The sequence below is a fragment of the Nuphar pumila genome, chromosome 3, assembly GCF_984573655.1.
Source record: "Nuphar pumila chromosome 3, dmNupPumi1.hap1.1, whole genome shotgun sequence".
In the NCBI taxonomy this organism is placed as follows: Eukaryota; Viridiplantae; Streptophyta; class Magnoliopsida; order Nymphaeales; family Nymphaeaceae; genus Nuphar; species Nuphar pumila.
The window spans coordinates 118122182-118139689 of record NC_143251.1 but is presented as its reverse complement, the minus strand read 5'-3'; the positions used below and the strand labels follow the sequence as shown (position 1 = coordinate 118139689).

The following is a 17508-nucleotide window of genomic DNA, read 5'->3' as shown; positions in this document are numbered from 1 at the left end:
AAATATTCATAGTGATTCAACCATGAGTATATGTGTTATAAGGGTGTCATAAAAATTGTATAGTGAATCAATCATGCATATATATGTTCTAGAGGTGTCAAAAAAATTCATAGTGAGGCAATCAGGCATATATGTATTCAATTATGCATATACTAGCTTGAAATCTAATGACATGAAACAAATGACATTAATCTTTCTACCTAACGGGCACCAGAGCTCATGTTGAATGCAGACGAAGTTCTTCTGTCCCGAAAAAAGTTGCACAACTTATTATGGACAAGGTTGTGAATGACTTCATTTAAAAAGTACTGCATTTTGTCCTCAAGATGTTGACATACACTATCCCAAGACATAGCCGGGTCAATCGAACGTTGGGAGTTGATGCTAGTGAGAGAACTCTGAGAGTCATGGCTAAAAGAGGCAACGACTGCTGTGGTGTTCATGTTACTCCCAAGTTCGAACATACAACCCTTTTTGGTTCACTGGTTGTAGTCACCCATGTTGCAGGATAAAAAAGCGAATGCTGAATGGAGTCATCGCCATATCGCTCTATCATTTGTTGCTCGTATGACTTTTACAAAGTAACGATTACAATATAAATTAATAATTAAGAATTACAATGTTTATGATAGCGTAATTCATAGTAACTTATATATTACAATATTTATTAATACAATAAATACATACCGATATCGCTCTTGCCTTCTCTGATACAAAATCTCCCGTGCTCTTACGTTTATGTGTTTCAATAAATACATCCTTGTAAGGCACAATGTGTCTTTTTTCTGCTTCCTGTAATGTTAAATGATAAAAAATCAATTAATAAGTATGCATAAATACTTACAAATTTGACAATATATATATATATATATTGATGAGTTACCATTTTTTTTTGGTGGCTCCCAAAAGTCCTAGATCCACTTGTGTGTAGATGGGCAGCGGCCTCTTCGCTCGATTTTGTGCAGCCTTTGCTGAGTAGTTTCAAAATTTATTACTCGCCCACTTGTCGCACATGCCCTCCCATAAATCTCTCCTGATAGTAGATGGCCCATGACTCTTCCACTACAGCGGATTATCTATCCTACTAGTTGTTTTTTTTTATACAGTCTTAATATTGTGCAGTATGTTGGCAAATCGATTGGCAACCACCTTCTGCCACACTACCCTCGAGTCTTTCTCCTCGTTCGCAGTCGCGAAGCAATGAAAAGCCTACAAATACTTTTAGATGGTTAGCACACACGAGTATAACAAAAAATTAAATATGAAACACATTAGTTATGATAAACGATTGCATACCATGAATGAGGACATTAATCTATCCTATACCTCTATCGGGTACTCTTTCCATTGCCCGACCGGTTCTGAAAGATGCTGGAGTAGTGACTTTCTAATTTCTTGTATTACTTCTTACTGCTCGAACCTCACACTGCATATGAATTGGTACACATTAACAATCGACTGTCGATATACATTATTTATAAGATAAGTATTAGACAAGTGACAATAAAATACTTACGGTCGACTATCGATATACACTATTTGAATAAGTCATCGTGTGTCACTCATAGAAGACCCTGCATCCAGCATTGTCTCGTGATGTGTATGAGTAGCTGGTGTAGGTGGGTCATGTGTAGGTGAAACATGACCTACAGAACAATGAGTTAAAAATTCACACAATGCACATGTAAACTAATCAAGTATACAATTATTTAAATGATATACCTATCGAAGCATTGCGTGAAGGCGAAGGCTGAGACTGCCTATCACTGAGTTGGGATCCTATAAAGACGATTATCAAGTAACAATGTTTATATCAACATATAAGCAAAAATATAATGAATGCCTATATTTAAATATAACACAAAGACATTTACCTAATGATGTCCCACGACCTCCACTTGGTTCTCGACCACTGTGACCTCCACGAACCATATTCTAACAAATAAAAATGTTTTTTTGTTTTAGATAATGCTTAAATTTTCTTTGCCTCTATACCACAAACATGCTTAACATAAAATGCAATTTCTTGAACTATTATGCATGCATTGATAATTCAATATTTTCATGTGTAACACCATCACATCATATTTATACACATCACGAGGATATTTAGAAATATGAAATCACATTCCATAAAATGATACATTCATTTGAAGCATGTTTTCATGATACAATTTCACATGGAAGACATAATCAAATGGAAAATAACTTCATGCAAGTATGTATACAGACACATCAAACATTGCAATACATTTAAGTCATTCATATCAAAACAATGCCAAACATGTACCTACAACAAACACACTCTAATATCTCGCTAACTACTACCATGCCTCGCAAGAAATCTGAACTCAAAAAATAAAAACACTTCTATTTTCATATATTAAAATCATGCCCAGCATGATCTCCAAACTCCATCAAAGCAGTCCTAGATATAAACAGCTAAGTGAGTGTGTAAACAAAAAAATGTTGCATCTAAGAAATTAATCAACATGTGATGCACTTGCATCACTTACTCACCACGGGTATTTACCCGATTTGCATTGCTTTTGCCTTTGCATTTTTTTTTATTTCTTTTTGCATTGCATTTTTAGCCGCATGCGATGCTTAGCACTAAGCATCGCGTAATTAGCTAAGCAACGTACCTATAAAGCATAAATAAACAAAACAATACAGGGAGGAGGCTCGACCCCTCCCTGGCGAAAAAAAAGCAGGGAGAGGTCAGAGTCCCTCCCTCGCATCCCGTAAGACAGGGAGGGGACTCAGCCTCTCCCTGGCGAAAAAAATAGGGAGGGGGCTCGGCCTCTCCCTGGCGAAAAAAAAACAAGGAGGGGGCTCGACCCCTCCCTGGCAAAAAAAAAAAACAGGGGATGGAGGCCGAGCCCCTCCCTCGCATCCCGTAAGATAGGGAGAGAGGGAGGGGGCTCGACCCCTTTCTAGAGAAAAAAAATAGGTAGGGGGCTCAGACCCTCCCTGGCAAAAAAAAAAAAAAAAATAGAGGAGGGGGGTGAGCCCCTCCCGCGCATCCCGTAAGACAGGGAGACAGGGAGGGGTCTCGGCCCCTCCTCGGCCAAAAAAGCACAAGAAGGGGGTCGAGCCCCTCTCTCGCATCCCGTAAGACAGGGAGGCTTGGCCCCTCCCTGGCGAAAAAGGAAACGGTCGACAAAAAAGGAAAGAGAGAGGGGATTCAGGGGTTACTTGAGCCGAAGGGGGAGGTCGGCGGGCATCAAGCGACGGGCGTCGAGTGGTGGGCGATGGGTGACAGGCGTCGGGTGGTGGGAAATGGGCGATGTGCGGCGGAGACGAAACAGAAAGGGAAAGAAAGGGACTCGAATTAGGAATTTACGGGAAAATTAGCGACAGAAAAATTCTGTTGTTACTTGGCGACGGGGTAACGATAGAAAATTTCTACCATTGATCTGTCGCTAAGTTACGACAGATCGTGAGACAAAATAAATTTCATCGCTAATCTGTCACTAATTTCATAAATAAGTAAAATTTTTGTGATGAATAGCTTTCTCTCGCCAATTCATCATAAATTTGCAAACAGAAAAATACGTCACAAATTTTCGTCGCTAATTAGCATTTTTCTTGTAGTGCTATGATGTTACATATATTATCCTAACTAGTTAAAAGAGAATCATAAGAATGTTATGGTGAAGAAAATATCTATTTTATCATGCATTCATAGTGGATGTAATGATTTGATATATCACACACACACACACACACACATATATATATATATATATATATATATATATATATATATATATATATATATATATATATATAATGTCATTCAATCACAAGAACTATGATGCATGTATTGATAACTTAATATTTTTATGTGCAAAACCATTCATTTGAAGCATTGATAACTTATCATTCATTTTCATGTGCAAACCCATTCATAACATGATACATTCATTTGAAGCATGTTTTCATGATATAATTTCACATGGAAGGCATAATCAAATTGAAAATAACTTCATGCAAGCATGGATACAGTCACATCAAACATTATAATACATTAAAATCATTTATATCAAAACAATGTCAAACATGTACCTGCAACAAATACACTCTAATATCCCGCTAACTACTACCATGACTAGCATGAAATCCGAACTCCAAAAATAAGAACACTTCTATTTTCATATATTAAAACCATGCTCAGCATGATCTTCGAACTCCATCAAAGCAGTCCTAGATATCCACAACCAAGTGAGTGTGTGAACCGAAAAGTACTGCATCCAAAAAATTAAATAACCTGTGATGCACTTGCATCACTTACTCACCACAGGTATTTACCCAATTTGCATTGCTTTTGCCTTTGTATTTTTTTCTTATTTTTTTTTTTTGCATTGCATTTTTAACCGCATGCGATGCTTAGCACTAAGCATCGTGCAATTAGCTAAACTACGTACCTGCAAAGTATAAATATACAAAACAATACAATACAATGCAATCCACTGGCGAGAGGGAGACGGTAAGACAGGCAAACAGAGAGAGAGGGCTCGACCCCTCCCTGGCGAAAAAAGAACAGGGAGGAGGCCGAGCCGACAGGGAGGGGGCTCGGCCTCTCCCTGGCGAAAAAAGAATAAGGAGGGGGCCGAGCCCCTCCCTCGCATCCCGTAAAACAAGGAGACAGGGAGGGGGCTCAGCCCCTCCCTGGCAAAAAAATCCCAGGGAGGGGGCCGAGCCCTTCCATCACATTCTGTAAGATAGGGAGACAGGGAGGGGACTCAATCCCCCTTGGCGAAAATAGAACAGGGAGGGGGCTGAGCCCCTGCCTCGCATCCCGTAAGACAGGGAGACAGGGAGGAGGCTCAGCCATTCCTTGGCGAAAAAAGAACAGAGAGGGGGCTGAGCCTCTCCCTCGCATCACGTAGGGGGCGAGCTCCTCCCTCGCATCTCGTAAGACCGAGAGTCGGGGAAGGGGATCATCCTCTCTCTGACGAAAAAGGAAACGGAGGGAAAGAAAGGGGCTCGCCAACCGACAAAAAAGGAAAGAGAGAGGGGAGTCGGGGGTTACCTGAAAGGAGTCTACGTTGGTGTCGGCAGACAAGAGAGACCAGAGTCGGGAGAGGAAGACATGGTGCGATTGGAAGGGGGTTGCCGAACCGGGCTCACCGACCGAAAAATGATGAGAGCGAAAGAGAGGGGGATTGAGTCAAAGAGGGAGGTCGACAGGTGGCGGGTGACAAACGACGAGCGACCGACGACAGGCGAGGGATGAAACAGAAAGAAAAAGAAAGGGGCTCACATTAGGGTTTTACGGGAAAAATTAGCGTCGAAAAAAATTTCATCGCGAATCCGTCGCCAAGTAGCGATGGAGTAGCGATGAAAAATTTCTGCCGCTGATCCGTCGCTAAGTTGCGACAGAGTCCTTTGGTAAGTTTGGATTCAATAAATGTGTGGCCCCCGACTTTCTCTTTCTTGAGAAGTTGCATTCTTGCAACATTGACAAAAATGCCTTAAAATTTAGAAGGTGTTTGCTTTGGTCGCAGGTGGTGACTAACAATCACAGCTGAGAAAGTAGTTGTGATTGTTGGTGGCAAGCTCAATCTTGTGACCAACTTTCACAAGACTCAAGGCAAAAACAATCACAACTTATAGTTTTCTCATATAAGTTTATAAAAAAGTTTCAATTTTTTTTTTACAATTTTGTTGGGTTATCATAAAATTCTTTTAAAATTATCATTTGATAAGTGACAACATGGTCGGGTTTCAACATATGTTCATGAGATGACTCAATGTGTGTGGTTATGTATCCTACAAGAATGAATTAAAGTGGATCGTGTAACCTATGAACCAATCTTCACAGAAGGGCCAAGAACAAGTTATAATGGATCTACTTAGGATCATCCACTTTCATATCCATCCTGGATCCTAATGGGATGCAAATGGAAATGATTCAGTGAAAGGATAATCACATTTATCTTCACTCGTATCCATTTTCAATGCATAATCAGATCAAAACCTATGTATGATATATTTTGGAACATTTATTCATCTTAATAAGATCAATCCATATACCACTTATATTTTGGAGCATTTATTTGCTTAATCGTGTGCATCTTAATTTACGTTTGGCCATTTTGTTCGAGAACTGTATCAACATTAATTTGGAATTGGATACTGCACCAAATATACCTCTATAAAAATGCTGGTATGATAATCATATTCATAGAAACAAGGACCACAACCATTTATGATAGCTATTTGTGATAGAATGCAAAGAAACAAGACTCGCAACCAAAAGAGATCCACGCATGCATCTATTTGTGTGTGAGAGGGAGAGTCATTTAAGGTGTCAGTTGAGAATTAGGAAAGGTAGTTGCATTCTTATTTAAAGTGCATGCCACCATATTTCTGAATGCATCACAGCCATTAGATCTCAAAAGATCCAAGGACTAATAAAAAGGAGTCCGAGAATGTATCAAAATTTCATGACTTAAAAAGATCTTATTTTTATATCAACAAACATAATCCAAAACATAATTTCTATCAAATAAACTATATTGATTACATGGATAACGTTTGCCTGAGAAGATACAACCTACCACCATAATTTCTAGCATGTGGGAGTAGGTACTTGCGGAGCACCGTATCAATACTATATATATATACTCTCTCTCGAACCAAGCCGACCTGAACACCTTGTATTTGGACTCGACTCGTTTAAGCTAAACGAGCTGCTCATGGATCTGTTGGTTACCAGCTAAACCAAAGCTAGTCACGAGCTGGTCAGTTTGTTTTAGCAGCCTCAGTTATGACAACACATGAAATGGTAAATAACACAACAGCTGAAAAGTAAAACTTCAAAAGTATTGCCATTCACGATTTCTCTCTATATTAACATGAAGAAGTATAGTTATTTAAAAAGGCAAAGCCTTTACACGAAAATAGAAAACCTAAGCTAAAAGTTAGGAAACAAACAACTCACATATACCATTTTTGGAGACTCTACCAACAAAAACAAATCCCTATAAACTAGGATACTACAATGAGTGGGCTTTGAGTGCTCAAGTCAGACATGGGCATTGGATGCTCTACTCACTTTCTTTTACCTTGAGCACTAAGTCAAACCTTGGCATTGGATGCTCTTGCCCACGACCTTGAACATTAACCAAAAAGTTAAGCCCCAAAGATGGGAAAAATGCCTTTTTTTCATTCCCATCCTCAACGTAAAATAAATGGAGCACCAGGAATCCTGTTGTAGGGGAAAATCTGGGGAACGGGCTATGCATGGTTCTTGCAAGTTCTACCTAGAATTCCAGGGAAATCACTTTCCGACGTTCCATAAGGGGTCCAGTGCAGGTCTCGGCGAGCGATGACGCACATGACACGTACACCATCAACGTGAGCGACGTGTTTTCCTCAGAATCCAACCAAACAAAGAAAAATAAATCGCTCCATCTGATTGACCAGCAAGCGGGCATTCTCTCTCTCCCTCTCTCTCAAATATCTAAATCAAGACCCCGGGTCATCACTCAGAGGCTAGTACGTAGCAACCAAACAGGACCCTCTCTCTCTCTCTCTCTCTCTCTGTAATTCATTTGAGGAGGACACCAAAGTGTCCGAACCGGCCTCTCAGGGAAGAGTTCCCCGCCAGAAGAAGAAGATGGGAGAGAGGGAAGTGGAGGTGGAAGATCAGCCGCTGAGCCCAGCCGCCCGCCTTTTCACCCAACCCAACTTCGACACCTACATTCTCACTATCGTCGGCGCCGGGTGCCCCATCGACGTCGACGCCGTCCGCTCCGGCCTCCTCCGCACCTTCGTTCGCCACCCACGCTTCTCAAGCATCCTGGTTCCTCACTTACTATCTAGTTCCTGATTCTCCCTTTTGCTTTTTTTTTTTTACTTTTTTGAGATGCCACATACTATGTGTTTCGGGGCAGGCCGCAGATCAGGTCATGCTGAACATGAGCGTTTTTGCTCATGCGGACATCGTGGCCGTCTGTTTGCATTTTGGATGAATGCCACGTCGTTTTGTTGACTTTTAAGCTTTTTAGAATGCAAATCGGACGGCCATGATGTCAGCATGAGCAAAAACGCTCATATTCAGCATGACCTGATCCGCTTCCTGTGTTTCGTGTAAAACCAGTAAAACAAACGTCATTTTGTTTGTTCCTCTGTGTCCGCTCTTCAGAAATTGTTGCTATTATTATTTTAGTGATGTTATTATATTATTACTGTTAACATTTTTTGAAATGAGGTTTAGTGAAGTGCTTATTTTTTGATTAGGGGTGGGCAAGGGCCAGGGCGGCCCCCATGGGCTAAGCCGACCCTGCCCGTCGTGGTTCAGGTTTGAGTTAAGGTTTTAGGCTTGAGCGGGGTACCGGGCTGACTTGACCAACTTGAGCTAAGTATTTATTTTTAATGATATAAAATTTTTAATTACTTAATGATTATTATTATTTACCTAATTAACAGTATACAACAACAACTGCGCCTTCATTCCAAAACAATTGGGGTCGGCGATATGAACAAAAAAAGAAAATCATTCTGGGTCTTCCACATGAATCCTTCTCCTCCAGTCATTTCTATCCAATGCCATGTCCTCGGTGAGGTTCAAAGCATTCATATCCTTTCCTATCACCTCCATCCATGTCTTCTTAGGCCTACCCGGACCTCTTTTAACTAATATATTTTATGAAAATTAAAAAGATAATTAGTTTGGTACTCAAGAACTTGTTAATTATTTATTATTTACCTAACTAGTTGGGTTTTGGCCGGGCAAAGCCGGGTCAGACCAGCTTCACATTGACGCATTGGGCTGGGTTATGGGCTGCTCTTCAAAACTAAACCCGTTAAGAACCAGGCCAGCCCGTTGTTCACCCTTAATTTTGACTGACATCACTGGATTTTTTTTCTTTTTTTTTAATTGGAAAAGTTTTGTTATACCATTGGTGTTGCGTGGAAATGCCTTATGTGTCCACCTAGTTCGGTTTGACCAGCTAGCCCACCGGTCAAAGGATGGTGTCTATCATAGTGCCAAATATCGGTGATGTTTTTGAAAATACAATGAAAAAAATGTTGATATTTTGGTCACCGTTTTAAAAACGGCTAAATTATCGTGTTACTTGTTTTTACAAAAATTCCATGATTCTATTAATTTGTACTTTTTTGTTTCTTTTTAAAAAAATTTAATTAATATATTTTTGTATTTTGCTGATAAAAACACAAGAAATTAAATATTCCATTTTCTTTAGAGAATTTCCCTGCCACTTTTCTGATTTAAACTTTTGTCATTGTGTTTTCTGCCTATAGATGGTGGACCTAGCTGGTACACCCAAATAGACAATATGGACCAGGCTGAGTATAACTAGGACGCAAACGGGCCAGAATTCCAATCCGGTTCCAACTCATATTGTTGGATCTAGATAATCCACATCTCAGTCCCGGTTGGATTAGGAACAGAGAATGCAGGGTTTAGTCAGATCTTGAATGGAATTAGATGAATAAACAGGTTTAGAACCGGATTGAAAATGTACCTGAACAGACCCGCTTTATCCATTTCACATAAAAAGTAATATACTTGACCCATTTTCTATGGATTCAGTAGCTGAAGGGTCATGGTCTTATCAGCTTTGGGAATTCTGTAATGTGTTGTGAGTCAGATCGGGATCTAGAACCAGACACACTTATTGTAAGTCGGATCTAGTGTTGGATCGATCCTATATCATATCCGACTCATTTACAATCTTACCCTAGTAGGTAAGTGCTCATTGTCAATTAGATAGAAAATAATCACAATTTTAAATTAAAAAGACTGAAACCTATATAAAAAAGGCTGAGTGGTCGTGTCCTCAATTAACCCAAAGTTTTGCTTTGCATGTAGGTGAGCTGACCCGATTCTCTCTAAGGGTTACATCGTCATAAACAACAAGAAACTATAACGAAATTGCATGACAATCAAATATTTTTTGTTTTGACATATTTGCTTGACTTTGTTTATGATTGTTGGTTATGATTAGATGTTTGTTCTTATTTGTAATTGTCTATTGTTTAAAATTTGATTTATTTAGATAAATTTAGATATTTTAATTGATTATTTATGATCATATATATTAATTTAAAATATTATTTTGATCATGACAATTTTATATTTACATTGACATGTATATCTAAAAAATAGATTTATTTATTTTTTATAAAAATAAAGTAATAACATTTTATACTTAATTGCAAACATATAATACTCTTATTGATACTCGATTGATAATATTCTTTATAATATTTAATTTTTATAAAGCTTATAGGTTATTTTGTAGATCTTGTCCTACCATATTTTTCAACAACCCCAACTTGCAAAAAAAAAATATAAAACTGTTCATACGAGACAATAGGAAACAATTTGTAGAGCCCATCTAAGAATCAACCTATCCATCCATGGTGTTCTGGCTTCTTTTTATCGTATGAATGAACGGCATCCAAAGCAGCATCTGATGTGATGCGCTCTGACTGAAATCACCAACATTGGTCAGCTGATCTTGGTCACCAATGTTGGATTCGAGAAAAGATGACATTTGTTGGACACCAACTTGGTCAGCTGATCTTGACTGAGTTCTTAAACTAAAGATTTTTACCAATAGATATAGTTAGTGATTTTAGTCAGCTTTTCAAGCCTCAAGACACGCAAAAACCGGATCCAAAATAAATGTTTCATTAATTTAAAAGTTTTTTTTTTGTAATTATCAACTAAAAATGACCAAGAAAAAAATTCTATTTTTTTTTACAATAATTATTCCTTGCGTCCAGCCTCGTCTTTCCTTTGTTTCTTTTCAATTTTCAATCTCGTCATCCCTTAAGATCATAAATTCTTTCTGTTTCGTGCTGCCAAATGACGCTGGTGGGGAGTGGGATCCACAGAGTAAAGATCTTAAAAAATAGTTAATTTATTTTCTTTCCTAATCTTTGGCCGGCCGTTGGGTGAGAGTGAGACCCCCCCCCATTTAATGTTGTCTATTTACTTTTAAGTTGTGAGAGATCTATTTTGGGCACTTTTGGAAGCAAGAAAACTTTTCATAGGAAAAATAAAAATTGTCTATGAAAGTTTTGATATGATAATCTTTTAAAATGAATTTTTTTCACTTGTTTGTATGCACGAGAAAAATAAAATAAAAACAAATTTAGAAAAATGAGAGAGAGGAGGAGGGTGGAGCTGTCGCCCACCGACTAAGGCATGGAGAAGGCGATCCTAGTGGAAACAGTCGCAAAAAGGGTAGCACCATTGATGACAGAAAGGGTGCCGGTGATGCCTGGTACCCTTCCAAAATCGAAAGCCTTATGAATGGGTGGGAGGAAGATGAAGATGAGCGAGTGAGTGTGGTGAGAAGGTGGGTGGTGGTGGTGGTGGTGGTGAGTGAAAGGGAGGGTCTCAAACAAAAGAGAGAAAAAGATGATAGTGATGGTCACAAAATTTTCTTTTTCTTGAAAATATCAAAATACATACTTTAAAAAAAAAAAAAAACTCTCCTAGAGAGAAATTTTCTCGCGTTGAGAAGAGTTGAAAAATCCATTTTGATTCTCATTTTGCATCACTTTTTTGCCATTTATGTCGAATGTCCATTATATCAAATATCAATAGTATTAATCAGCCGGGTGCGCCGAATGTCCATTATATAAAAAGTGATGGCCTAGCTATAAAGTCGGTTGAGGGAAGTTGCAATAACTCCTCATCACCAACTTCACATGGGCTGATCTCTGGTTGGTAAAACCCTTGAGGTCCCCCTATCAACCAGGGAGTGAGCCTAGCCTCGACCCGACGGCAAGGGCAGTCACTGTGAGTTTCAAACTTGTGACGTCCTGTTAACTTGGTGACATTCACAATTCACCCTTACCAGATGAGCGGAGCCTTTTGTAGGCAGGAATTTGTGAGATGAACCTGACAGTTGAATTAATCCTCACCGTTGAATCTCGAATCATCCTCTAAGTGAAATGGAACAGGAACTGATTTGGGTATTTAGAAAATGGGCCTTTTGCCATTCAGTCGGTGTTGGAGTCCTTCCCCGATCAGGTTAGTTAGATGGATAGTTTTGCCATTTAAGTGCGGCTCACAAACAATTTCGGTTCCAACATAGACACTACTTGGATCTGAGTTTATCTGATCTGGCTTAATTGGATTTGGAGTCAGATTCGGATGCGGACGGGAAGAGGTTATTAGTTATACTGAATCTGGATCTGTTTAGCTATTTAAGCTAATTGGATACACTTCTAACCCTAAACCTGAATCTGACCCGTTAAGTTCATTGGATATGGAATCCTCTTCCGAGTCTGATCAAATAGTTAATAGAGCATTTGAATCCGAACCAAACCCCAATACTTAAAAAAAAAGAAAAAAAAAAAGGAAAATCCCAATACCGAGATTTATGACGTTGCATTTGCTCAGGTTGAAGGGGAAGTGGGCCCACCGAAGTGGGTCCGGACCCGAGTATCCATCGACGACCATATCGTGATACCGCAGTTGGAGGAGGGAGAGGAATTGCCGGAGGACTTCCTGGAGAGGTACGTTGCGAGACTCACCGGAATACCGCTCGACAGATCGAAACCGCTGTGGGAAATCCACCTTCTCAACGTCAAAACCAAAGAAGCCGAGTCCACGGCGGTTTTTCGAATCCACCATTCCCTGGGCGACGGCATCTCGCTCATGTCGCTCTTCCTTGCCTGCACCAGGAAGGTCTCCGATCCCGAGTCGCTCCCCACCTTACCGGAAGCCAAACCCAGAGTCTCGGAGAAGAAACCCGGTTTCTTCTCATTCCTGGCGACTCTGCGGATGTTTCTGCTGGTACGTTCTGTTTATTTATTTTAATGCAGTTTTTCTTTGTGCACAACCTTGACCCAACACCGGATCCGATGTTTGTGGAGTTTGTGTCCCAGTGCATTGGGATCCAACTTCGATCTAGTATTGGAAATTCTGGATCTAGTTATGGTTTGAGTCTAGGAATGAAAACGTGGGTTGGATATGTAATTGGCCATGTTTGATCCAATAATAGATCCAGATTTGAATAACTCTTTTATTTTTGGATCCGGATCTGACCCAGTTCTCATGCTATGATTCTGGATCTGGATATGATGCGAGGATTCAGTAAAAGCTAATATTCAGCCGATATATAATGCTAAAAAAATGTGTTATTTTCATTGTGCCTTCTGTTTCCAAAATATCAAGTTTTTATCACGGTGATGAGTCAAATAAAAAAAAAAACTTTTGCAATGATTTTTATGTTGCTAATATTTGTATTTATATTTTTGTTTTATAATTTATGCTGATATTTTCCCTGAAAAATAAATTATTGCAAAATATCACGAGAATTTCTGAGAACGATATTTGGGTGACTTGGTTTTGGTTGGTGATTGCAGGTGATATGGTATAGCTTGATTGATATATTGCTATTTGGAGCAACCGCTCTGTTTTATAAGGACTGTGAGAGCCCAATCAAAGGCTCAAGTGGAGTAGGACGCAGGCCAAAGCGTATAGTCCATACAACACTCAGTTTGGATGACATCAAGCTGGTGAAGAATGCTGTCTCTGGGGTAATAAATAACTTGAAAATTTTCAATAAAAAAAAATGTGAAAAAGATAGCCGTATCTAGGGGTGGCAATCGTGTCGGGTTGTCGGGTTAGCGGGTCGACCTGACGGGTTGGCAGGTCAGCATACCTCAACCCGAACCCGACCTGTTTATTAAACGGGTCGGCTGTGGCAAACACGAACCCGGCCCGTTTAATAAACGGGTAACCCGACATGACCCGTCAATCGGGTAAACGGGTTCTCAGGTTCACGGGTCAGGTTGGTGGGTCGGGTTGACGGGTTGACCCGCCCACCTAACCCGTTTATTAAATGGGTCAGCCGGGTTGGCATACCCCCAACCCGAACCCGACCCGTTTAATAAACGGGTTACGTGGGTCGACCCGTTTATTAAACGGGTTGGCTTAAGCCCAACCCGAACCTGCCTAAGAGGCGGGTTGGCGGGTCCTGTCAGGTTTTGCCACCCCTAGCCGTATCTTATGATAAGGCATGTATCGTTATGATACAGTACAAACCTGATTTCTTTGCTTCTGATTGGTTTATGCAGACGGTTAATGACGTCATGTTAGGAATAACTTCTGCAGGACTTGTTCGGTACTTAAGTAGAAGATATGGTGAGTATAGACAATAAGGAAGCTTGAATGCACTAGGACTGGCCCGGGGCTCAACCCAATTTGGCCAAGGTTTTAGTATTTGAGCCATGGTTCCAAGCTTGGATATGGGGAAATTGGAATATGTAAACCAGCAAAATATGTAAACTAGTATAAACCGAGATTTTCATAGTTTTTTTTTTTGCAAATCTAACCCTGCAGATGCATTCGGCATGGTCCATTTGCTTGGAATCAACTATTGGTTCATTATAATCGAACCAAAATGTGATTTTGTATGCTTGAATATTTACAAAAAAAATTAACCGTTGATTTTCAAGCCTTAAAAGATCCTTCTTATACAAGGATGAACTAAGAGTCTGTTTCTATTTAACCAAGCATCTAGATAGAGTCCGACGGTGAAATTTTAGAAAAAAACTAAAAAAAATCTATGAAAACCTCAGTTTTCATATTTTGCTGGTTTACATATTCCAGTTACCCCTGGATCTGTATCCAACTTGTATATATTTAAGATGTTGGCCAATGAGCTCACTTACCTGCCTGAATTGGACTACTCAAATTAAGATTCAGACCTTTTATATCTTTAGTTTTTCTAATGACCAGGGCTACAGCCAGATCTGGTCAGAACCAAATTAGCCTGCCCAGATCCCCTTCGGATCCCAGTGACCCAATCTATGTCCTGGTGATTTAGACCCGGGCCAATTACATTGTTTGTGATTCCTTCATCGACTTGTCCAAATTGACATGGCTCTCAAACAATGTCAAGCCAACTTGAGCTCATTAGCAGCTGAGCCTTGGCTTACAGAATCTTTGAATTCACTTAGTTCCTATTCTGAGAACATAGTTGAAGAAAATCTTAATTCAAAATTTCATTTTGAATCTAGCAAAGAAGAATGGTGTGGTGGATGATGAAAAAACAAGCATTCCTGCAAATATTCGGATCCGTTCTTCTGTGCTCTTCAATACCAGGCCAACACCAGGGCTCCATGTAAGTGTCGCATTTTATTTACTTATTTAATTTATTACAGCACATTCTGCTGAAGCATCAACGCATCCAGCATCTAGACCACCAAACTTGAACATGCACTGCTTGCTTCAAGTATGAATTGTGAAACGGATGCATAACCGTTTGCGATTTTTGATAAATAGGAACCATCAGATCTTTGTGGATCATTGATCCTATATATGAGCAGAGAGCACATTAATGCTACCAGTCTGATCCACTTAAACAGATCAGACATAGAGCCAATAGATGCACAACTTGCAGACCCAGGGCAACTTGGTCAAGTTGTCACTTGGTCCAAGTCGGCCAGGGGAGCAAAATGAGTCGGATTTATCAGGTTGCAGGAGGGTTTTGCTAGAACACTTTGTGAAATGAAGTTGGTCAGGGAAGTGAGCTATATATGTAACATGGATTCTCCACTTTGACTACTGTTCAGTATCTGTTTACATGTCATATTGGAAACTTCATAAAAATGATCATATCCTTTATCCTCACCCCGTGTCCATGTGACATGAAGCGAATGAATCTAAGGCCATTAGATCGAGTTTTGAGTTTGGAATACTTCTAGTGGTTCAACATAGGACTTGGCTAAGGCAGTTTTATCAGGAACCGAGTTGAACAAACAAATGGTTCAATGTGAAAGACTAATGATGAACAGGGAACTTGATATGTAGGAGCTGGCTGAGATGATGAAGGGGAACGAGAAAGGACAGTGGGGAAATCGACTGGGCTACGTGATCATGCCCGTCTCAATGAAGAGATATGAGCACCCTCTAGATTACGTCCGAGAGGCCAAAGCCATAGCTGACAGAAAGAAACTGTCCCTTGAAGCTCCCTTCACATATGTTGGTGGTGTTCTAATATCTAGACTCTTTGGCTTTAAGGTCTCTCTCTCTCTCTCTCTCTCTCTCTCTCCACATCACACACGAAAACATACACGGAAACATGCAATGCATCAGTCAAACCTTAATTGTGTGATTTTGATAAACAGATGGTAACTGCTCTATCTCACCGAGTAGTCTCCAACACAACATTTTCCTTCTCAAGTATTGTTGGTCCAGTTGAGGATGTTGAGATCTTTGGCCATCCAATCGTCTATCTTGCTCCCACTTCACATGGGCACCCTCATGTAAGTAAATTTGTTCTTTGATGCAAAGTTTCATAGTTCTTAGAAGTCAGAGCCAAACAAACCTCAGGGGCGTAATCTTCTGCTTTAAGAAATTTGCCTGCTGAGTTTCATGGTTACTACTAATGGTACTACCTTCGAGACATGAATATGCAGGAATAGCTCCTCTTTGGAGCCAGCATAAGTAGTCCTTCATGCTTTTATAGAGAAACATTTTAAGCTAACGAGTAGGCTGTAACTCAGCATTAATGCAGGAAACAACCAATTTGGGAACTTGATTAAACGATCAATTGTCTGGTTCTCAACCAACAATAATTAGACTAATCATTGTTATATAAATAAAAGTATTATACAATTAGCATTAACAATCAAATCAATCGATATCTAAGCTAATGTTGGTCTGTTTTAACTTTAACACAATTAGATTATTTCTATGCATTCCTTTTTTTGAAGCTTTAACTTGAAATGTTGGTCATTTTAACCAGATAGACACAGGCATCTCATCATAGTCATTATGAAAATTGAATAGGATGTTCTTCCCAAGATTAAAGCTTAAGCTTCAGAAATATGATCATACTTTTAAACACAGAAACAGAAACCTTTCATTCATTATGAAATAGAAGGAAACCCTTTTTTATCTGATCTCCAATCAATCTTTCACAGGCATTGACCATTCACTTCCAGAGCTATGTGAACAAGGTGAAGTTGGTTGTTTCAGTAGATGAAGAAGCTATCCCGGACCCTCAACAATTGTGCTCAGACATGGTAGATGCCCTCAAACTAATCAAGGATTCTCTGGACAAAATATCAGAAGATAAGATATGGGTATGAGAATACAAAGGTGATTTCAAAGTGATCAGGTAGCAGGAATTGGTAGGGAGTACTACTCTTAACAGAGTGGCCTTGGCTCCTTAGTCCCACGGGGGCTATCACCAAGCTTAGCTATTAAGCAGAGGTGGTGGCTTAGCGGCAAACATTAGAACACAAAGATGAAATGTATCTAAATCCATTTATCAAGAGCAAATGTTTCCATCATCCCTTATAGCAGATGTTAAAATTCCAACATCCATGCTCTAAATTCTACTGTGTCAGTTATGCACACACACACACACACACACACACACATATATATATATATATATATAAAACATATACGTACATCCAATAATGCTTGCACACACATATACACAAAATTTAAAGGGTTTATTTAGAATTCAAAAATAGTGGATAGGTAAA

General features: G+C 39.6%; 1 protein-coding gene across 1 annotated transcript; it reads left to right on the top strand.

Moving 5' to 3' along the window:
* Nucleotides 1-7505: 7505 nt before the first annotated feature.
* On the top strand, nt 7506-17305 carry LOC149843442 (wax ester synthase/diacylglycerol acyltransferase 11-like). The gene is made up of 8 exons (XM_090001835.1): nt 7506-7816; nt 12401-12796; nt 13369-13542; nt 14083-14149; nt 15028-15131; nt 15821-16030; nt 16138-16275; nt 16936-17305. The coding sequence occupies exons 1-8, from the start codon at nt 7631-7633 to the stop codon at nt 17101-17103; spliced, it is 1443 nt and encodes a 480-aa protein (XP_089857961.1). The 5' UTR covers nt 7506-7630; the 3' UTR covers nt 17104-17305.
* The last annotated feature ends 203 nt before the right edge of the window (nt 17306-17508 follow it).